Source organism: Amphibalanus amphitrite, unplaced genomic scaffold (genome assembly GCF_019059575.1).
Source record: "Amphibalanus amphitrite isolate SeventyFive unplaced genomic scaffold, NRLGWU_Aamphi_draft 000450F_arrow, whole genome shotgun sequence".
Classification (NCBI taxonomy): domain Eukaryota; kingdom Metazoa; phylum Arthropoda; class Thecostraca; order Balanomorpha; family Balanidae; genus Amphibalanus; species Amphibalanus amphitrite.
In genome coordinates this window covers 467,611-490,847 of record NW_024881944.1, presented here as the reverse complement: position 1 = coordinate 490,847, position 23,237 = coordinate 467,611, and the positions used below count along the sequence as shown (strand labels likewise).

Sequence of the window (23,237 nt, the reverse complement as noted above, 5' to 3'; positions counted from 1 at the left end):
ATATATAAGATCTGTAATAAGATATAAGATAAGATGTATATAAGATCTCTATGTACATTATGACATGCAATCACATAAAATCACTAAAACAGAACTTTGTGAGTTGCAACTAGTGATTTTGGGGGATTTCTGTGTTGACAAAAAAATGAATGAGGATCTATGATCTCAATGGATCTCAAGCAAAAAATAAGATTGGATTCTATGATCCCTACGGATCTCTCGAAAAATTCAAGAGCTGGATTTATGATCCCGTCGGATCCGAGATCAGGATTCGTGGAATCAGATCCGAAATCCATTTTCTCGGATCCATGCACATGTCTGCTTACCGTGCACAATTTGAAATCGATTATTTTTTCGGTAAGAAATTCTTGGCCAGACGCTGAAGCTGCCAAAACTCACGCGAGAGCTTCGATAATGAACTTGGAGCCAGCGTCCTTAAAAAAAAAACGAACTATAGGACTGAGGTCTTGAAAAAATTATCGCCGGCCGAGTTTGGTTATGAGCGAGCGCGAAGCGAATCTTTTCAGTATAACGGAAAAAATATCAGTATGGGCGGCCCGACCCGGCGCGGCCCGACCCGGCCGGTAACGCTTTTGAGAGGCTTATAACTTAGAACCTCTGGACCGGTTAACCTGCGGTCTTCTTTGTAGGGTAGCCCCGTCCCTTCTACCCCGTAACCGACTAGTGTTGAAGCATTTAGGTGGTCGTCGTGGCATGTGCCACGTGAAAAGCCAAGGATGTTAAAGTTGTTCTGCTGAAGTGAGGATTTTGAGGGAGCTACATATATCTCGGCAACCGCTGGGGCGATTGACTTGCGGCTTTTTTAGGATAGTTGCATCCCTTCTTCCAAGCATCGGATACTATCGATACCTGTGGGTCACTTCCAATGCACGTGCAAATAAAAAAAGAAGGGGTGTCAAATTTGTTCCCACTACAATTACTCGGCAATTACTGGGGCGATTTCGCTGAAACCTGGGATGTCGGTAGGGACCCACCAGACAATGCATTCCCATGCGTTACGGTCAGTGTGCTACTGCACGTGCGCACGTGTAGGCGACCCTCGAGAACGGCTGGGCCGACTGCGCTCAAATTTGGCACACCGTTAGCAACTGGTTAGTAGAGTACCGTGCACACTGCACAAGCCAGTTGGAAATACCCTCTCGTGCAGGGCTCACACTCTTTCTCGCTCGTTAATAGCCCCCAAAAGGCGTCTTACTGGTATGTATTTTATTGTGTGCCAACAATAAATTTATTTTTCTTAGCCGACTTAGAAACGAGACCATCCCAAAATGTTTTTTTTCCATCCCAACATCCCAACATCCCAAAATGTTGGCTTTAGTGCAAACTGAGGCCTGATTCACTAACAAATAGGTAAACATTGCAATTACAAAGGGAAAACGTGAGTTAACAAGAAATCATACCAACATTTGATATTTCGATTTCACGAAACCTGCGAGCGTGAATTTTGAGTTAAAAATTTATGAACTTTTTACAATAAAAAGTTAATAAAACATTGAAATGGCAAACTTTCTGTTTCAGAAAGACCAGCAACTTGTTTATTAACCTGAACTTCCAGTGGTCCTGAAGTTCGGAATTTTGTTACTTTTTGTGCAATAATGCAAAACAATCATCAGGTACCTATTTAGAACAAATATGCTATGCTGAGTCGTTTTATGCCCTTTTTGACTCCGCACACTCCCTATGAATCGGCTATGAACAGTATTTAAATATCGTCATGTTGTTTCATTCGCGCGCCATAATTCATTCAACAATTTTCTGCTGTCAAATGTTTTACGTGCTAATGTCTTTCAATAATAAGTTATTGTGAGCTATCATTTATAGGTATTATTTTGCTACAGCATCATTATTTATAATTTCATCAAGCATTTTTTGACATGAAAACTAGACATAATCGAGATCGATTTCGTTTCTATGCGATATAAATAATTTATTGATGTTAATCAGTTTCGATGACATACAGGTCCACATGTCACACCAAACATCAATGGCACACACTCCACAAAAGACATCACAGTCGGTAGAACAACACCAACACTTGATTGGCGGTGATATGGCAGCGTTTGACACCGGTCCATGAGCGCGCCGAAGGGTTGGACTGGAATCCCTTCTGGCGTCGACCCCGTATTGACCACCCGCCTCAGGCTCCGAGTACAATGAACTCACTCGAGGGCACCTCCTTCTTGGCGATGTCTCCGGGCGAAGGGGCGCCGGCACCGGCGGGGCCGGCGTCCTCTCGAAGAGCAGACGCGATGGCGTCCTGGATGGACTCGGGGTTACCGTCCGGGTTGCGGCTCGGAGTGCGGACGGGGACGCTGACGGGGGTGCTGACCGGGGTGCTAACAGGGGTGCTGACGAGGGTGCTGACAGGGGCTCGCGCTGGGGCGCTGTCTGCCGCCGCCGAGACCGACGATATGACGATCTGACCACTGATGGGTCCGTCGTCAGAATTAGTGAGCTCCACGATGTCATCTGGGATGAATGCCCCAGCTTGAGATTGCGCAGTATCAGACTGCGAAGAAGTTTGGAGGGACACTTGCGCGACGGAGACCGCGTTGGGAGTTTCGATGATCGGCTCAGCGGGAGCAGCATCTGCAGCAAGGCCGGATGCGAATGGTTGTTCTTCACGGACATCTTCGATGAAGTTTGCAGGTGATTCGTCTTCGAGGTTGACTGACGTTAGTGGTTGGCTGATGGAGTCTTGAACAGGGCTGTCAATGGCGACAGGTGTGAAAATGTTGTCAATAGGATCCGAGGCGGGGATATCGCCAAGGGGCTCTGGTGCAATGGGCTCACCATTTAGGTTTCCGAGAGAACTATCATCGACTGTGACGGATGTGAGGATGTCATCGATCGGATCCGAGGCGGGAACATCATCAAGAAGAGCTGGTGCGAAGCCCGCATCGATGGGGCCTTCGAAGGAACTCTCCTGGACTGTAACTAGCGTGAAGCTGTCTTCTGCAGAGTGAGATATCGAAACATCGATAGGTCCTGAAGTGAAAGATGAATCGATGGAGTCCTGGACAGGAAGCTGAGATCGGGGACCATCGAAGGAGGCTTCAACAGGACTATCTTCAACCTCGATGACCTGGAGGACAGGCTTTATAACTTGAACGGCATCTCCAGCCGGAATGTTGGCGACGAACGGCTCGGCTGAGATGCCTGTTGAGATGTCGGCTGTCCCTGGCCCGACTTCCGCGATGGGGCCTGCGGGATCAACAAGGCCGAGGTTGCTGTCGGTAGGGATGACCTGGCTGGTGACCGGCGTCCCGTTCGGCAGCGTCTTCAGCAGCTGTTTCACGTACTCCGGCATCTCGGGCACCTGGTCGCCGACGGCGTGGAAGCCCGTCTCGTCCGCCAACCACTCGATGGTCACGTCGACACCCTCGGGCGACGTGTACGAGTACGAGCCGCGCATCACCATGCCTTCGGCGTCGCCGATCTGACGGTTCTCACCGGCCGCCTCGACGACGATGCCGTTGCTCGTTTCGAAGTCGTACCTGAACCTGCCGCCGTCGCCCATCTCGAAGCTCTGTCGCAGAATTTCCGCATCGCGGTCGGACGTTCGCTGCTGCGGAAATGCGGCTGCTCCGGCGAGCAGGCAGGCGGCCACCAGGGGGTTCATGGTGGCACGAGTCTGTGTGTGGCCGTAAGAAGACCAGGTGAGATACTGGTCGGATTCTGACGACGGAGGCCTTTATACCTGGTCACGGCCGCCCCCGCCGGCTCTGCAGATCGAGGACATCCCACCGCGACACCGCCACTCGGCGCATTAGGGCTGCGACACAGGTGTTACCCGCACCAATTTACCCGGATTAGAGGCTCGTGTCGACTCCGATCGTGAGCTGTTTTGTGTTTTCATTTACTATCCGGAGGCCAAAAGTTAAGAATCTAAAATAACGCAGTAATCCGTTCGGGAAAAGAGTGAGACAGGATCATCCGAACATTTTTTCCTTCACGCGCATGTTGCACTCATTCCAAAAATATCGCTATTAGTGTAGTTGGAGACGCAGAACTTCAATTTCATTCAGTTTTAATTGCGTTCTTTGTGACGATTGAATGGGAAACTCAAGTTCATGGTTGGTAAATGGAATGAGACATTTCTTCCGTGATGATATGAATAGGAAGTCTTTGAAAGCAAGTGGGAGATTCTCACTTCATAGGCTGTAAAACTGGTCACTAAAACAGCCCTGATTGTTTCCCTGCTGCTTTTTTGGTGCCTGGTTATCATTACGATGACATTTTGTCCAGAGCTCTTGCATACCTATAATAGTTACGTTCCTATGAAAACGTTTGAAATATAATGCAAAATAATTGCTTCCTTCCTGGTCAGATGCCATTTTAATTCGTAATCAAGAATAGGCGGGGTTATTTTACCCAGTACCTCAATTCCAAACGTTACTCACACCACTTATGCTTTTCATACAAATCCCTTGTAGGGTGCCATACAAAGGACACATCAACACCGCTATGTGTATCGTATGCTGCTCTTTGTCCAACGCCGCTGTCAGGCTCAGCGTGTTGTGATCAAGGTTAAGATGGCATTTACCGTCATGGGTCTGTTAGGCCGAGACAGCAGCCATGTTCTACGGGCTTATCGTCCTCAGCTTCAGCCGTTGGAACTTGTGACGAGCCAATACTGAACGTGTGACAAAATATAGACACCTCCCGACGGTATACAACTTGTCATAACCTTCGGACGCTCTAGAACGGCCGGGATTTCAATCCAGATCCGGATGTCTCCGAGCAGATTAGAGCCTACTGTGAGATAAGCTGCCGGGACGAAATACGACAGGCGTGTCAGAGCGCAGTGTCACAACGGCATAGCCTCGGCTCCACTGCTGGGACTCAGTTTGAATGCAGATTTCTACACAGGTAGCGTGTACCTATCGGGCTAAAGTTAAGCTGTTTGGCCTCTGAGCCCGCAACTGCTGTTTCCGGCTGATTTGATATTCGCAATCCCCTTCAGGTGTTTTATGCTGATGTTCAGTCATGATTCATGACTGGCGGTTTGTCTTTTTGCTACCCAGCTGTTTTTTTTTCAAGCAGGGGTTAAGATTTTGTTGCATTGCAAGCATAGGGCTGTGCCTGTCCTTGGCATATATATCTTATATAAGATGTCTTCAGTCCCTGACTCCTCGGTTTACAAGGCGGAAAAGGTCAGAACATTCGCTTGCTAGGGGGATGCGGTGAAATGATTGTTAAGAAATAAATTAGTATCTGAGGATGCTTTGTTTGGGCCTTAAATTCTCACTTTCGGCAAATAAAAGTATGGTTCTCTGTCAGGAACTCTGTTGATCACCGACTATAAATTTAACTGAGAAACATTTGACGGATACTCTAGCAATCGGCCTAGCGGTTGCTGAGATATAAAGAAGCCTCATAAAAGCGTTACAGGTCGGGTTGGGCCGGGTCGGGCCGCTCATACTGAGGTTTTTCCGTTACATTGAAAGACTTCGCTTCGCTTCACTCGCTCGCTCGTAACCAGCGTGGGACCTCCTCGTTCCTAATTTAGTGTCCCGCGCACGTGCTGGCATGTGGAGTCCAGGAAGTCAGTTTGTAGTAATTCGGACCATGTTTGATCGGGTTGCGTTTTACTACCGTCCTTTGTTTTGCCTGTTAGCAGTTATTCGATTGACCTTGTCATATGGTCAATACGTCTGTATTCAGAAGGCTGTGTATTTTGATTTAACTTGATAAAAACATCAACGACGGCATAGTGTGATCTATAGCAACGGTAATGGCATATATCATACGAGTAGGTACTCATGATTGAAAATGGGTTCATGGTTTATTTTTTAGCCTGTTAGCACATGACGATTATTTCCCTTTGGGATCGACCATGAACTTTGTGATATTGTGAGACCGTTGTGGATATCTATTAAAGATTCATCAATTATCGTTGTGTTCATTGACTCTCATAGAAAAGAGGTGTTTTCGCTTAGCAGTATAAAACATGGCTTTGTGGCAATTATTCATTGAGTATAATATCTAATGGACTGTCAAACTAAAATGAGCTGTACCTATAACTTTGAAAGCAAAATAATGCATTTTCCCATTTGAGATGTGATTTATGAAACACTGCTCCTGACTTGCGGGTTTTAATCATATTTGAAATGGTTTGGTGACTCATACAGCTCCCTCGTGTCTCACAAACTTTTCATGATGATCTGGTGTTGTTTTACCCGACTGCCTGTGGCTTCCAGATCCGGGATGCTCTTTGCTCACTCCAGTCCCCTCGAACATCAGTTTTCCGTGTTTTAGAATGTCACCTGTCTCGCTTCTGACGGTGCCTTTTGTCATTACCCACTACGTCCTTCCGGTCACAAAAATATAACTTCATCTCCTCAGCTGCAGCTTTGTCACAGCGTACGCCACGGTATTCTCTCGTTGCGTCTTGTGTTCTCTGGTATCCCCTTATGTTTGATATTCTACCCCCCCCCCCCCCTCTCCATGACATATCACGGCGCTTTTAGTTCTATGATGCTCTCCCCCAACCTTTGATATTCTATATACGGCCATCATGCACTGAGTCCCCATCAAACCGTGCATTACCGCCACACTCGCCGAGCGTTGCTGCTCTCCGCTGCTGTGGTGTATTGTCAGGAACCTGCATGGCGCCTGCCGAGCGTTTGTCCCTCCTCCGCTGTCCATACATAGAGACGAGCTATGTATCTCTCGCTGACTGACCGACGTTCTCCGAACGGCGGTTGCCGTCAGACGCTCATCTCTCTCCAGATCAGTCTATCCTCGCGCTGACCGATTTTTGGTGGCTGTTCCACGTGGCGGTCGATTTTTGACCGCCGGGGCAGCGGTGCGGGATCTGCAGCCAGGGCCGTGGCGCTCCTCCACTCCCGAAGTCCCGAGCCTCGCCGACCCTCTGCTGAGTCCCGCTCCCGTAGTCTCGCGCCTCGCCGACCCTCTGCTCAGAAGACGGACTTTGGTCGCGCAGGCCCGCTGGCAGTAATGCCACGAGATTGTCATGCATTTTGCACGGCTAATGCGGAGAAAATCTCACCGCTGCTGGGTGACAGAGGCGGTCGGTCGTCATGAGACGGCGCCGCCCCTGACATTGGAGGTCACACCTTCGTGGTGGCGTATTTTACGCTGCTTTGTGAGGATAAGATCATACTTCCCAGTGGAGATGAAAAAGCGCATGGAAAAGTCCTGAGCGACCACACTGGGCGCTGGTGAGATGCAAACTTTGGTGGCTGATTAGCGCGTCGATTTTTGGTAACGGTGTCGTACTAGTGTAACTTTTCCAGGAACAGGTTTTGGGCTTGTCATAGGCGTTCTAATGTCTTCCTTAGACGATTAATACGGTCGTTGAGTGATATAAACGCTCAGGTGGTGATGTTCGGCTTTCTTGTAGTCCATCCTTTACCAATCATCGCCCTCTCTTATCCAGCGCCCGCCGTTTGTACTCTGTTTACCCATGGCACGAGTAGAACACGAGTTCAGTGCACTACATACAGCACATTCTTTGTTGTGAGTTCCCAGGCACGTGTTTAGCACAGTGTCAACAAATCCGTCCGACTGGGTAATCGGTGGTGTCGTGACCTGCTGTTCAGTGATCCGTTGTCGCATGCCGATGACCCGAAAACAGCTGTCGGTGACCCGAAAACAGCTGTCGGTGACCTGAAAACAGCTGTCGGTGACCTGTCGCCAGTTGTCAGTGATTGCTGTAAGTTGTCGGTATAGGTTTGTGACCCAATAACAGTTGTTTCCTTGTGGTTCACCATTTGTGATTGTTCCCGTTAATTCGCCTTGTTGGTGTAGAAGGGTGTCTGCTCTTCGGTCCTTCAGCTTTGGTGATGAACTAACAGAACAGGATATCATTGGATATATTTTAAGCCCCATAAAGAGTTTTAACGCTTCATGTTTGATATTTGGCCTTGTATGCACGCTGACATCGGTAACATTTTAATGAGTCACCGCCGGCGACGTGCACCCGGACAGCTGCTTGTATGCGGTGTAAAGATATGTTCACGGCTCTTCGCTGTCAGACTGTGCTTTTTCAGATCAGCAAGCTGCTGACAAACCAAGCCTTGACCTTATTTGTACTTACATATATACTAAGGTTTTCGGTACAATATCCTGCCTATGGAAATGTCGCGTAGTCTACATCGCATAGTGAATAGTCTACGAATAGCTTTATATTTATTTGCGTTGAGAATGTAAAGCTTCTGGCTGCTGCGATTTAGGGCAACGTTTTTTTTCCATGACATCCCCAATACGACAGGGCAAGGATTATATCCGTTGAGGTGACAATTCTTTGGCCGTTTTGTTCCATGGTGCTTCTCCAGATCTTGCGAAACGGTTGAATGTTTCTTTGGGCTGGATTTTCTGAACCTTATCCCCCTTCTTGGTAGGATCTGTTGATGTCGAAACTTTGTAGCTGACACCGAGATCGAATGTTCATGGAGACTTGCCGTTTGATCACGCGAAGGATAAGATCTGGGAGCTAAGAATTTTGAAGTAAATGTGGTGTGGCAGTGTGCTTGTTGATAACTACTGTTACCTACAGACAATATCATTTACTTTTGGCGTCTTATTTTATCAAAAACTAGTTGTCGGTTCGTCGTGGGTGCTTGATTATTTCCGAGGATTTTATTCGCTGCAAGTTCTGCCGGCTGGGTTCCTTCGTTCCCGTAATTCCAGTGACGCAATTGTTAATCGCATGCGGTGCGCATGTTTGCGCGAGAGCTTCTAAGATTTGCTTGTAGCTCGTCTGGATGCGTAAATATGCGGTTTGATGTGGGGCGGGTTCTACGGATTACGATTGCCTGGTAGCACCGATTAGGCACTAGGGGCAGTGACTTGGAAGTGCGTATTTCCGTGTTTTGCTAGCTTACTTTTATCCTTGGCCTTGATTCAACTGCCCTATGAAGTGACTCGCTTCCGTCGTAACATAGCAGGATTTTGTAACTGTCAGAATTCAATCGATTTATAAAGACAACACAGGTTGAAGATTATTGTTTGGTCCAAGTGTCATGGGTGAGTCGTATTTAAATATCATAAACTTTATATCATCAAACAAAACTCACTGGCTCTTATTCGATGACAAAGGCCTCAGACACAAAACGAATTGCTATTCATACAGCTCTTCGCATTGCTACCGGCTAATCCATCTTATCGGGACACGCTTCTCAAAAGAAACCAGCAATATGAATGCGAATCCCCTGCAGATGCTGGCCGACACTTATAAACAATAGCCGCGACACAGAAGCGGCACCATTTTTCATTGACGGGTACGCCAGCTGAACTAAATACCTCTGCCAGCACAATGCCCTGTGTGGCCCGACCTCTAGCCGGCCTCTATCGAGGGAGTGGGGCGTCCCGCTCCTGTGGAGCTCTTTGCAATGTCAGCGGCGTCGATCACGACCTAGACTGGTCACTGAGGCTGCGGCGAAGAGCGCCGTGACGCGTGCGCTCTTCTGGACGGAGGGGAGGGGGCGACCAGGCTCATTAGTGTCTTCAGGGCGGCTCCCCACGGCAGCGTGCGGCGGAGCTGCTCCACATGCCAACCGGTCGGCCTCTTTATTCCAATGTGTTCCCCTGACAGCCTATGTGAGATGACCGGGTTTTGGAAAAGAGGTCACTTGCCGCGACGAGTCTTTGCTTCTTTGTTTGAAGTTTGTACATACTTAATCTAAATCACAGCTCACAAACTGATTCAAAATAAAAAAGGTTGCAGGGATCTACGGATACGATGCAGGCGAAAAAAGGAAAGTGACCACGTGGCGAATGAGCGGTGGTTTTATCCCGCCGAGTTTTACAGAGATGACCGCTGGCTGTATGTTGTGGCTGCGTTCGTCTGAGGTGACAAATGCTCTACGATGGACAGTGGCTGCAGACAGACGTCAGAGTTGGCTAAGTCGCTCGTCGGGGGCTTGTGGAATCGGTGCTTACCGGAGAGCTAGGTGGCGCCATCTGTGGTTTGTCCTGCTAACTAACCGCTATTTGGGGAACAGCGCGCCACTGAGCCGCAATACAGCTCAATTTTTAGCGGGTCCATTTTGGAGCCCACGGGGTCGGTAGTGCGTGCATTAGGCTCCGCGCTGGAATTGAGCAGGCATTGTGACTTTGTCATGGAAATGCGTGCTGATTTAATAAGACCCATCGTCCAAAAACCGCCAATCGATAAGACAGCAGACAGGAATTATCCTTCTAATTATTAAAATAGATATTGTATGTTATTGGCGTTGTGAGATGTCGCTCGCCCTATGGTGACAAAACTGTTGCTGGAACAAGACCCATTCAAAAATGTAAGAAAAACTCTGTAAGTGTTCGCGAGATCGGCATTTCCACTGGTATTTCAACCATATCCTGCTACGCCGCTATGGTCTCTTTTTTCTTTCAAGCTATTTTTCGAACACTTCAACTGACCTTGGCGCTAAACTATTACACATTGCTCATGTTCCCTGTCATTAACACACATTTTTGTTGGTGTGTGAAGATCAATTCTGCAGGCATCAAACAGTTTGACGTTTATTTTTCGACACAACTATGTTCCTGAGATATGGGCACTTTCTTTCACATTTGACATCTTCAGTTGGTATGACGCCTTGACACCTTGCATCATGCCGGCGTGTGTCCGTTATCTAAACAGCCGTGCTTATCTTTGATCTCAGCTTTACAGGCCCCAGCGCCTGTATGTTGCGCTGTTGCCGTTCCTCGGCGACACTTTTCTAGTTAGTCGCATTCCTTGGTGTTGTTTGACACGTGAGTGAAGCGCTGTGGTGCTCCGCGAGCCTGGGAACCTCTGCTCCCGCCCAACGGCCAAACGGTGGTCTGATCTGGCGCTGTTAGTCGCTACTAGTCTGATCTGTAGCTTTCACTGGTCTACAACTGTCACTGGTCTATAGTCGTTACTGCCCTGATCTGTAGACGTTACTCTTCCTGTCTGTAGCCGTTTCTGTTTTATGTCTGTTACTGTCGTGCAAATTAACAGCATTTGCTGGTCTTCAGCCGGCACTGGTCTGGTCTTTAGCCGTTACTGGTCTGGTCTGTGGCCGTTACTGGTCTGGCCTTTGGCCGTCACTGGTCTGCGACCATTGCTGGTCTGCGGCTGACGAGCCCAGACCAGCAATACGACCGCAGATAGATGCAGCAGCAAGACCGCAGATACGACCATTTCGCTTAAACAGCCGGGCACTTACAGCGGTCCTTGATGCATTTCCAATAATCCACCGCAACGGTGTTTTTTATCGGTTTTTGTTTGATGAGTGTTTTATGTAAACATCAAAGAGGTTATCTGGGAATTATGGATTATACGGTGTTGCGGTTTCACCAAAAATATTGTAATTACGTTTATCATTGTTTTTATCATTGTCTTTTAATTTGACATTCAAACCCATAAGGCAATTGTCATAACGTCCTTAAACATGCAATTAATGCCTGTTTGTTAGTTAGAAATAGTCCGCTATTTATCTATTTTTCTGCCCACGAAGGTCGCCGTCTAACCCCTACGGTTAGCCGGCAAATTTAATCAGCCCTAAGCTCCCTCCTCTGTCGCCTCTCATGGTATACCGTTACGTATTTTAACCGCGATAAATGACGTGGAATCTGTCTGAAGTGAAAAACCCTATCGCGTCTAGAATGTGACCTTCATAAATCAACTGGCGACCATCAAAGCACATCTTCGGTGTTATTTTTCTGTGCGCTTCTGCAGTCTCTGGCTGCTGCCGTCGCGTTGGTGGTGCTAGGCTGCTATGCGGAAATGCATTTCCCGTGCCGCTTTGGCTGAGTTTCGCTGATGGGATTGGAATTTGGAACTGATTCTAACGGGATAAGTATGAGCTGCAGTGATTATTCTTGCACGTTAACCAACAGACTCGAGTGCGCTTATAGGGGGAGGGAGGGCAGCTCTGGGAGGTGAGGGAGGTCAGGTGGCAGCTGCCTAATAACAACACAATCAGTGACAATTGTCCATTAGGGTGAAGCGCATGGTAACTAGAATTTTATGGTTTACGTCTTCCTTGGAAGACGGTATGATTGATTTGAGAGAAGCTACGTTTTTCTACTACTCACGATGTTCCGCCCTGTCACCTCAAATTCATCTCAGTACGCGTGACCTGTTGGCTATTCAGGTGAACAGTAGCGGTGCGAGATGACACTCAGGATGTCACACAGAAGCGGTCCATTGAGCCCGTGACCTGGACACACCGCCGGCCGCCTCTGCGGCTCATTTGTGCGGGCAAAAATCGTACAAAGTGCGGTGGCGGCGGCGACTCACCAGTCGTGCTGTTCGTCGCCCTTGACCGGTGACCCAGTGGGCTCAATGGTTGTCCCAGTGCGGCGGGCAGGTCAGCTCCCACGGCTGGCTGATGGTATTGTCGTTAGGTGACCGCTGCCGCCGGTGCCCTCGTCAGGGGGACATCATTGGAGCTGTGGTGTGGCTCTTCTGATGGATTGGTCGGCGCGGCCGTCACTGGGGCGGGGCTGAAATGACGAGGATGGTCTAGGTGTCGAGTCAGAACTTATAGCTGGATGGCATTGGTGTTATAGACGACCGCCAGCATTGTGCTAGTGACCTTGGATATCTGAGCATCAGATGTCATGACCTCAACGGCCAGAGGCTAGCAGAACCGATCTGACTGGCGATCTGGACGAGACTTGACACGTTGTCCCTAAAATCTGGTGATCCTTTTTTACATTGTATAATATTAACTGCGCCATTATTCTTAAAGATCGATGGCAAACCTATCACATGTTTCCCGCATGCCAGCTGCATGCCTTCTCACCGCACAGTCACGAAGCAAGCCTGCTGCCTGTCACGACCTGTACCGCTGGCCGGTCGTTATTAATGTTGCCGTGCTGTCGAGCATGGAAACACAAATCGATTTACTTTGTACTGGCACAAAGATGAGTGCTATGCCACGTAAAACTTTGATAACCACGCTGTTGTTCAGCTGTGCCTATGAGTCATAAATCCAGGAAAGAATTGATAGATTTTGACGGTGGTAGCCAGGGTTTCGGAGTCGGAGTCGGAGTCGGAGTTGGAGTCGCCCGGAGTCGTGGCAAGCAGCTAGGAGTCGGAGTCGGAGTCGGAGTCGGTCCAGCTGCCTCGACTCCGACTCCGGGAAGTTAACTGAAGTCTAAAATCCGTGCTATCACTTTTCAGTTGTTTTTAACCAGTGGCCCCACGGCAAAATTCGCTTCCGGTGATCACAAATAAGTTATTTTTTCAAACATCTTGCTTTTGTTCTGAAAAGCTTACAATGTATCTTACAAATTTTAAGTCATGTCATAATTTAGTAGGCAAGCATTTTCCGTTCGCGCTATAACTTTTACTATCCAGTGCCAAATACTTAATAACAACTGTATATTTACTTTCTTCTTTTATCGCTCCAAAAAGTGCCTAGCACAAACACAGACCGACATGATGGCGATGCCCGTGGTCATGATACGGCCACACTCGTGCTTCTCGGCGGGTTTTCAAGCTGGCCGCCGGCCGCTGGTCTCTAAGGATTCAGCTGCGTCCACGTGAGAGAAATGGTGACCGCATGAACGAAACCGGAGCGATCTCCTGGTGCGCGAACAGGGTGTCCGGCGTGTCCGGAAAGTTCTGGCGCCTCTTTTAGACGTCGTCTAACGCGTGCTGTGATTATTGGACTTTCAACCAATCACCGCAGTCCGCAGACATGACCCCTCGTTCACCGCTCAGCTAGGGGTCGCGTAAATATGACCTTGAAAACGTTTTCAGTGCTAGGTATATGGACGAAGATGCGCCTTGTCGCTGAGAGCCCGCGCGCGGGGGCCCGGTGCGGCTTGAACGAAGCGCTAGTTGCAGCGCGATGCGGCGTTTCCCGGCGAACGGTTGAGCAGGCAAAGGTGCATTCCGGATCGGAAATTTCTTAGAAAATATTCTCACTCAGTTACGACCACGGTATGCCAAAGCTGCTGAGACTGAAGCAGCAATACAGCGGCAATCAAAGAAAATCTGGGGTCTGATGGACACAAATGTTCCATCATCTTCGTCAAGGTCAAATAAATGACAGACAGGCTGGTTGGTCCACGAGGGGTTCCTGGACACGACAATCAAGGCGACTTGCCCTAACGGTCATTTCGCACTTCAACAGCTCCAACAACGCCGCTGCCGTCCAAACCAAACTAACAGAGGAGCTCGGCGGACCAGATCACCGTGGTGAAATGAGATTACTATGCGTTTCAGACCCTGTGGAACAGTCCTTTTCGGCTATTTCTCGTTGTATATGCGTTTGATTTTAACCAAACTTTGGCATTGGTAGTTTGAGATCCCTACCTAATTTTTATCAATATGGTCTATTAACGAAAAATGAAAAATAAAGGCACTTGTCATTGACTGATAATGTTAAGGTCGTCAGAGCCCTGCTTAGAGGCTGACACAGGCTGGACGCTGTCTCCCCTCTGATTGGTCGAGACGCACTAGCACACTGCGGCTTGGCTCCGCCCACTTGCGGTCCAGCCTCGGGTCATGTCGGCGGCAGTCGCAGTCCGGCCGGCCGGCGTGCGGGCCGCGCACGCAGCGCAGCGGAGTGGAGCACTTGTTTGCATGTCATGAACTTTTAATAAGTTGTTCTACGACAAATAAGGACGGAGGAAGAAAGAGAAAGGAAAAGGAGACAAAGTGACAATGAGACGAACGGTAAACGTTGGCTAGTGGACAACAAACAATATGCATATAGCCGCTAGAGCAGAGACAGGAGACGAAGACGATAGACCAGACTCAGAGACAAGTGACGAAGATAGAGATTAGGCTATAGACGAGAGACAATATACTATAAACGTATAGACGAGAGACTGACAAGGGGGAGTGAAGGACGGGAGATCATGAACTCTCGATATTGCATATCATACATTTTCAGATTGAGTCATCCCATATTTTTCCCTGTTTTATTGTTTTTCGGGCCTAAGATCTATCAACAACGTTCTGAAAGCATTGTGAAAATGTCGTAGAAAGATTTACCTATTATTTTCACCCCCCCCCCAAAAAAAAATATTATTTTAAACAAAAAAAAAAACGAAACACCTACAAGTATCTATGTGGATATCTTCAATTAAATAAGGCCGTTGAATGCAAAGACAGTCCGGTGAATTCTGTCCCGTTACTCCTTAAATGCACAATAGGCTGTAGGAAAACGGCTGCGGAGAGGCTCGCTATAAATTATTGAAAATAAGATTATTTTAAAGGTAGTGTGCCAGCTTTCTTGGACCGTATGGAGTTAATGGCCCAGATAAGGAGAACCGGATTTTTAGAACTTATCCATACCTTCAAAACTCATGGAAACGTCTTAAATTCTTCAAATTTTGAGTACCCCAGTGCGAAGTTCGCCCCGACGGGTTGTCGGTCGTACCCCAACCACATTTCACACCACTATGAACAATAAATGCACACACTGAAATCGCTATTACCGATATGCACATCCAATCAAGTTTCGATAAACCCGTTCATCATCAGCTCCTGCGGTTTCGAACACGCCTGTTAGGTGGTGCGGTAGACCACGCCCAAAGCCAGGGCCCCGGTAACGTGAGGTAGCCGAGTCAGGGCAGCGTGCGCTGACCCAAGCCGGAGCCGCGCGTCCTCCCGGTGTCATGTGATAGCCCGGGGCTGCCCGCGGGGATGCGGTAGACCGCGCCCAAAGCTGCGGCCCCGGCTTGGGTCAGCGCACGTTGCCCCGACTCGGCTACCTCACGTTACCGGGGCCCTGGCTTTGGGCGCGGCTTCTGCTCATACTTTGTGGTGCGGTGGTGGTGCGTCGGGCTGCGCGCTCTGACTTCGGCCAAGAAAAATGCGTCAGCTGATCATTGTCATTTCTGCCATTTGCGTGTGGTGAAATGGGTTCATAACTTATAAGACGGCTTTTTCATATCAATTATTTTACATAAAATCATATTTCAAACCATAAATAATGTTCGACAGCCAAATAAAAGAAACAATACCAATACGGGCTTACAGTTTAAGGCTCGACATTGTGTTGTCTACGATTAGACAGCTGATAACTCATTCCCGTACGTCGTATGGTCGTAACACTATAATGACCTTTGCTTATTGTCACAAGTGCGCCGCATTCGCGATTGTTGCCCGACGCCTGTTTGCAGGTGAGCCCACTACAGTTGTTATACATATCTAAAAACCGATAAACTTTTAGGCGAAAAAGGCACTATTCCAGGCCCATTTTTGATTTTTTTTTTTGCGATATTAGGTAAAAACAGAAGCTTCTTATCCTAGGAAAAATAAAATGGGAAATCTTTCAAAGGTGGCACACTACCTTTAAGTCTGCATAGGGAATAAAATTCTGTAGCTAGGAGTGCTTATTGTTTTATACATACACCGTCGCGATCTGCATTGAATTCTTCATCCTTATTCTCTCCGCGCGAGATACGACATTTACAATATTCACGCAATGATGCCTGCGTTAGCGTGTGTCTCGTTCCAGTCCGTCAGAGCTCCGCACCGCTCTGACCCCGAGCGGCGAATGACCGGTCCCGGTGTCGCGGCACAGTGGGCGGAGCTTAGCTGCGGCGCAACAGCTGACGCTGCAACGCCATGCTAGCCTCTACCACGGTGCAGAGTTTTCCGATCAATTTTTACCATTACAAGTCAACGACAAGTGCCTTTCATTTTGACATTTTGTTAAAAGACCATATTAGTAAAAATTAGGTAGGCCCTTGAAACACATTGTGTCAAAGTTTGGTTGAAATCAAGCGTATAGGTAACGAGAGAGGGCCAAAAAGGACTGTTCCAGAGGGTCTGAAATGCGTAGTAGGCCACCTTATTATCCCAGCCTTAACCCGCTCGACTAAGGCATGCTACGCGTTTTGCAGAATAAGCTCTAGGCCACCTCTCATCCCAGCCTGGAGTCGCTGAAGACTCGCATCATGACAGCATGGGAGGACAGGAAATGTCCTGCATCGTCAAAACCCGCAGGCGTTTCCGCCCTTGCGTCGAGGCCGTCGTCGGCACAGACGGTGGTTACAATGAATGGGCACTTAGCAGAAGCATGTGGTTTGGTGTTCCTGGTCATTGTTTTGTTCTATTGTTGAGTATCTACGGACCAAAGGCATTTATTTTAAAAATGTTGAAAAGCGCCAGGACTTTCCGAACACCCTATAGACCTAACATGGCGCGTCATATCACGCGGAATTTTGGCAGCTTTGTATCAGACCCGGAGTCGGAGTCGGAGTCGGAGTCGGAAGAGCACTACCACGACTCCAAAACCCTGGTGGTAGCCATCTTATCTTGCGTTTTGTTTTCTTATTGTTTTATGTCTCTTTTTTATGTCAGTAATGCTTAATTCGTTTCCAAAAGTAGGTATGTGGCCTCCGTTTCTCGGCACAGTGGAATTATAATTACACAGGTACGTCAATTGGACTGGCTTTTGAGACCCTCAATATTGCTTGCAGCTAGATATATTAACAACTTTTTTCATAATTTGAGGATTTTCTTAGGAATTAGAATGTTGGGCTGTCATCAAACCGTTTCTCTGTTGGTTGAACCTGTATTTTGTTTGACTGATCATTTCACTCATCACCGTTCCATTAGAGCAAGACTTGATATAATAAATGGAAAGGCGTCTTGTTCTGGCGCGGATCCATCTGCTTATTGTCATCTCATTGGCTTGTATTTTATTTAAAACACACAGTATCAGATCTCATATTGATCGGTGGTGACGTGAAAGTGAAAAGTTATGATTCTTATCAATGAAGCAGACAACCGTTATTAGACCGTTAATTGTGAGGTCGAAGACTCGTCTCTTTTGTGACTGATGATCAGTAGGATCGTCTACTGGCAGATGTAAGGAATTCCGGATCTCATCATGTCTGAGTCTGAAACCCAGGCTTGACATCAGCTATGTACGCACGTCTTATATAACGGGTCACCGCAGAAAAATTGTGTGTGCGCTCTGCGCAAATCGTAGCAATTTGGTGTTACTTACCGGTAATGCCCTGACATTTAGTCGATCAAATATTCATGGAAAATTTACAAGATAAAGCATTCTCCAACTTCTTTACGTTCCCGTGTGCGAAACTCTTTAGCTGATCGAAATTGCTCAATATTTGATTAATGTTAGATGCGATCTCGTGCGTTATGTAAGACAATCTCGGAATGAAGACATTATGTGCGGGATAAACGTCAGCCGGGAGGTGCGATGAGCTACCGCAGCGTCTCGGCGCCGCTGAGGCCGGCGGTCTCGGGATGGCACCATTGAGCCGTGACTATCGCTAGTCGCGACCTTCTGTCACGCGAACCGTACGACGGTTCTCAGCCTGACGTACGCAGCTGACAGGACAGTATACCGTGCACGCTGTCGTGCAACGTTACGAGATGCTGAAATGGCAACAGATGCTGTTTTATATCATCCAGTAGCACCACTTCTGTCTTATCCTGTCCCTCCCGTTGATCGTACTGTCCCATCTCGTCGCATCCCACATGTATGCTGTCGTATTTTGTCCCTACGCGATCCGTCCTTCTTCATGCCGCCTTCCTGGCCTGGTGCAAAATGGCAACTGTCCTAAAGCTCCAATAAACAAACGACGTCCCGTGCTCTAGTATCGCGGCCATTGACGATGTTGCAATGGTGGTTGACTCATAGATGACTCAGAGGCTGGTGGTGAGGTGTTGTGCCCATCTTGTGACCCCTTGCACTGTCAGACTGCGATCGATCAGTTATCATTTGTGCGCCGCACGGCCCCGTGACCCTCAGGGGTGTCGATTCGATCCTATGTCAATTTAGCAATCACACGGTCATGTTGCAACCGGTGACCTTTGGCTGCGACTGAGCAGCGCGTAGAAGGTGCCGTGACATCGCATTGAGGTGCGGTTATCCATCCATCCATCTGTTTGTCTGATTCAGAAGCTGCGACCTGTCTGTGGCGGGCTGAGCCGATCATCTGAGGTGCTGAGCTGATCATCTGTTGCTGCTGAGCTGGTCGTCTGTCGACTTTTCTAGCGTCGGGCAACACGATAGTGTGACCCAAGGGCTCCGCCACCGAAGGTGGGGGGATCGCGGAGGTCCGGGCCCCCATAATTTCGTTACAATGACGCTGGTGTGCAATGTGCATTTTGTGTCGGGCCCACAATCCTAAAATCTTGGCTTGGAGCCCCTGATGGCTTCAGCTCATGATCAACGCCACTGACGTCAGTCCTCTCAGTCTCGGGTCGGTGGCTAGGTCAAACGCTAGTCAGAACCAACGGACGACCGTCGGGAGTGGTGTCACGCGTCTAACTGCACCCGTCTGTCTGCGGTCTGCACCCTGTCAGACAGTGACTCACGCAGACTGACAGACTGGTCAGACGTGTGGTGAGATGTTCCAGGCAGATGCGAGAGGTGTTGTCACACCCTACCAGTAAACTTCGGTGCTCCCCGCCACCACAGTTGAACTTGGAACGCCTCCCGCTAACGCGATCATTTCGGTCTACCTCCTGGAAACCTGTATGATGAGAGCCCGCTGTTCCGCCACTACCGCGTGGTCGCGGTCTGACGGCGTTCACTGAGGCGCAGATTCTCACTCCGTGTCGACTCGAATTGGTCTTGTTCGATGATGCGTGAGGTGTCGGCAGCAAGTACCAGTCTTTTTACGAGAACTACACTAATCCCGGGAGCGGCACGTGGGGTGTGGCCGCCGGCCGGTGACACTACTGGGGCAGATGGCACGTCTGACCCTGACCTCGCTGACTCACCGCCTGTCGGACCAGCTGGACGGAGGATTCCGCCTCTGAGAGGTGCTCGTGCTGACCGGATCAAATTATCGACTGGGCTCTTAGTGGTGGCGAATGGGTGTAAGCCGGCGCCGACTGAACGGATTCCTCGGCTGTGGAATGTGTGTGATTGGGGCGTCTGCTCGGGATCTATCAAATCTGGTGCAGGAACTTATCGAAACGGGGATAGACCTGTGGCGTCTTATGCAATATGTGCTATTAATAATCATGTGCAGTTGTGCTTTTATGGACTTGTGTTATACTTTTTTTTTGTTCTCCCACAAAATATGGCCTTCATTTACATAGAATAGGCGGGTCACGATTCACAGCACGAGGAGATTTTCGGCTTTGATTCTCTCCCATATATTCGCCCATCCTGAAGGAGCCCATCCTAGGAGAAAAGCCCTCAATCACGACGAATACGATGCTAATGCTCGCCGATGGCCGATGCGATATGATAAAATTCGGTAGCCGAGATAACGCCCGATAATAACTATCTCAAACTTGACAGGTAGAACGAGACAACGCCTGTCCGGCATTTAATAACGGACACGCAGATGAGAAGGCACACGCGGATATTAAATGTCGGGGACATTTGGCAAGGTGACCGAGATACCGTCCGTCAGCCTCTAATCTCTGATATTCTGACACGGTAGCAGACTTTTTCCGTCCATTACGTGTTTCGTGGGATATTCCATTATGAGCTCAAGTGACCGTTAGGCGTTAACATCTCCGTCGCGGCGTTACAATGCGACATGACAGCGCTTACCATAAAGCCTTTTGATTTGCTTCAGCGAGTTAAATTATTTCGGTCACCTTTACAACTTCGTTTGAATATCGTGTGCCTAATGTCTGCGGGTATAAATAGCAGAATACGCGGTAACACGTTATCCCGTTCGTACTCAATACTCGTAGTTTCAGTGTACCGAGAAGCGTGGCATTGCGATCCCACGGTCCCACGCCGTGGGATGAATCCGACCCGCCGCCGTACTATGTACTCGAGGAATGCTGCGCCATCGCCACCGACAGCATTTGGGTGCAGCCTCTGATCAACCTTGTAACATCGACGTGCAACATAGATAACAAGCGATCTTCTACACACAAAACATTCACACTTTCTATACGCTTATTGCGTGTATTTCTTATCTCCAGAAACCGCCCTCTCCCGGCGCACCCCTTTGTTATACCGGAAAAACGGAAGTGGGCGTACAATGTAAATACACGATACAGTGTTTACACACGGTTTCATGGGGCGGCGCGGCCGGACGTTCGCTTTGTCCTTGTCCGGCTTTGTACGCGTCCTTGTGTCTGAAGACTCGGTGCCGGGAGATTCCCACCGAACTTGGCCGTGATTAAAGATGTTCGACAAATAGACTGCTCATTACGGATAAAAAGAGGATCGGTGCCGCCGCCTGTTTGCCGATATGTGCGTCGGTAAGGTCGACCGTGGCTGGCTCTAGGGAGCATGGCTTCCTTAGGCAATGACATCACCAAAGAATCACAGGCCAAACGGAACAGAGCTAAGACTCACCCCCCCCCCCCCCCCGACTTACCGCCAATCTGTTCTTCAGTTCACGTGTCCGAATCTCTTTGGTTTTCCCTTCGGTCATACCCCACCGGTCTCGACTGCGCGAGCACCCACCGTCCTCCAATCGGGGCGTCGCTACCCCCGGAGGAATGCTGATGACACGGGAAGTGGCGCCCGGGCGCGTCACGCCACCACGCGCGTGCGGCGCCACAAAGGAAGGTCGCCGCCGGCGAACGATGGCTCACTCTCGGTAGATCGTTCACCTGCGCCTCATTGTGCGGAAACAATTCACACGCCGGTGGTCGCGGTAAAAACCGGCTAATTTGCCTGCTGCGTCGCTTTGTGTGCGGTCGGCGTCTGTGCTGTCCTGTGGGTCTATCGATAGTAATGGAGCTCCCAACGAGCCGATGGGGATAGTGGAGACTGGCTGCGTCCTGTAGGTTTGAAGAGACTTCGAGCAGATTCCTGTTAGGCCTGTGCCCTGTCAGGTCGGTTACGTCCTAAGGATATCAGAAGATGTATCGAGTCGTTGACAATTTAGGGCTTAGTCCTAATTTATGTGTCTGCTGCCACGAGTCTTCTTGCGGTTCACGGTATTTCTCTCACTCTATGTATGAGTGAAGTAATTTTAGGTCGGCAGGCGCACCGCCCCAGGTGAAACCGCAGTGTGCCGTGTGAACGGCGGCCTAAGCAGTGTTTACACGACAGTGTCGTGTGATCAGAGCTCTGACAAGGGCCGACATGGGTCTCCATGTCGACCTGGCTACACCTGGGGCGAGGAGATCCGCTAAAAGCCCGGTAATTTTTACCTAACGGAGCTGGCTGAGTCAGCCTAATTGCTTCCCCGATCTTTGGTGTGGTTTTGTTTTTAGTAACAGTGATGCCCTGTTAATGACGGAACATTTTCAGGTCAATAAATAATAACGTAGACTGCAATTAAGGTACTTTTCGTTCTTGTATTTGATGGGATGGGTGATGTCCAAAACTGTTATTTGATATTTGCCTGTCTACAAGATGTTTAATTTACTTTTGTTTTTATTTTAACTTGAAAGTTTTTCGCAAATATAAATATTCGCAACATGATTCGACAGCCAAACTGGAGGAAAGCCAATGGCAAGAGGACGACCCTGGGCAACAGTTATCGATGATTGGGCTTTTTTGCATTTGTCGGCTGTCTCACCATTCCGTAGAAATGTCACACTGAAGTCAAGGTTGGTGCATCATGCATGCTGCACAGGCTCGATCTAGTCGTTCTCAAATGTCGACGAGCGTCGGCCTGTAGAATTAACAATGCACTTAACCATCTTTGTGGTGTTCCTCATTGCACTTTCTATTTTCAAGGAAATGTTTAAATGTCATGTTGTTGATCGCCAAGTGCATCTTTAATTTACTTGTCCCGAATTTACATAAACTGAAATATTTGCACTCGCCGATAGCCACCACTATCAGGGCGTCCTAAAACCCTAAATCCCCATCATCATCAAATATTTGCAGTAGTAATGTCGCTTTCAAATATGTCTATTCCAAAATTATTTTACATTATTTTACATTCTTTTGTAATAACATCTGGGAATCATTGGTGCCTTAGCGAGCACCGGAAGACACCTTCAGTTTCTTTTTAACCTGTTTGGTTTACTAATTAAATCAAACACCTCTATTTTTGTAACACCGTCATAGCTAACATAGGTCATAGAGATATAATATGAAGGATCTCTATAACATAGGTAACATTGGTAAGCTTGGGTAACTAAGCTTACCTACACAGTCATGTGACAATCATTTATTAGCCCTCGCCGGCGGGGGGTTGATGCAACCCCCCTAAGGTTTTTCGCGAATAACTCGTGTAAAAAGCGGCCGATCGCAACGAAACTCTCAGTACCCTCGCATTGATCATTTTTACACCTACCCTGAAAATTAATGTCATGTTGTTGATCGCCAAGTGCATCTTTTATTTCCTTGTCCCGAATTTACATAAACTGAAATATTTGCACTCGCCGATGGCCACCA

The 23,237-nt window shown here is 48.4% G+C and overlaps 2 protein-coding genes across 2 annotated transcripts in view; one reads left to right on the top strand and one right to left on the bottom strand.

The window, feature by feature from the left end:
* The window catches only part of LOC122391714 (DNA-directed RNA polymerase II subunit RPB9-like), a 73,440-nt gene that overhangs the window by 18,278 nt on the left and 31,925 nt on the right, over positions 1 to 23,237 (top strand). The window lies entirely within an intron of this gene.
* Positions 1,928 to 3,685, bottom strand: LOC122391710 (flocculation protein FLO11-like). Its single transcript, XM_043385906.1, has one exon. The coding sequence runs from the start codon at positions 3,641 to 3,643 to the stop codon at positions 2,159 to 2,161; it is 1,485 nt and encodes a 494-aa protein (XP_043241841.1). The 5' UTR covers positions 3,644 to 3,685; the 3' UTR covers positions 1,928 to 2,158.